Here is a 319-nt window from a genome sequence, read left to right as displayed (position 1 = left end):
GCCTCACCTGCTCATCCACTTCTGCCGCTCAGCAGCAAGCTCCCGGACACCACCAGCGATGTCCCCACTCTCCAGGCGCCCAAAAGCTGAGGCCCACTCCCTGTTGGCAGCAGGACCACTCCGCAAGCCCCCTTCCCCTCGTGCCATGCAGCCCAGCACCTCGGCGATGCAGGCGAGTGCCCGTGCTGCAATGCCAGGGTCACTGGCCATGGACGCAACTAGAAAATAAAAGGAGGCTGCAAAGCCACAGCCAGGCTGAAGGCCATAGAACCATAGAGCCTTAAACTTGTTTAGGTTGGAAGGGACCTTAAAGCTCATC

At 59.6% G+C, this 319-nt stretch overlaps 1 protein-coding gene across 1 annotated transcript in view; it reads right to left on the bottom strand.

The window, feature by feature from the left end:
- The window catches only part of FUK (fucokinase), a gene marked incomplete at its 5' end in the record, with an annotated part of 3,214 nt that extends 2,996 nt beyond the window's left edge, over positions 1 to 218 (bottom strand). The window contains one exon of the mRNA XM_010021613.1: positions 8 to 218. Coding sequence (XP_010019915.1) covers positions 8 to 218 — 211 coding nt within the window. The remainder of the gene's footprint in view (positions 1 to 7) is intronic.
- Between the last annotated feature and the right edge of the window lie 101 nt (positions 219 to 319).

This window comes from Nestor notabilis, unplaced genomic scaffold, assembly GCF_000696875.1.
Source record: "Nestor notabilis isolate BGI_N333 unplaced genomic scaffold, ASM69687v1 scaffold30559, whole genome shotgun sequence".
In the NCBI taxonomy this organism is placed as follows: domain Eukaryota; kingdom Metazoa; phylum Chordata; class Aves; order Psittaciformes; family Psittacidae; genus Nestor; species Nestor notabilis.
The sequence above is the reverse complement of the archived record's forward strand: the minus strand, read 5'-3'. Positions and strand labels throughout refer to the sequence as shown.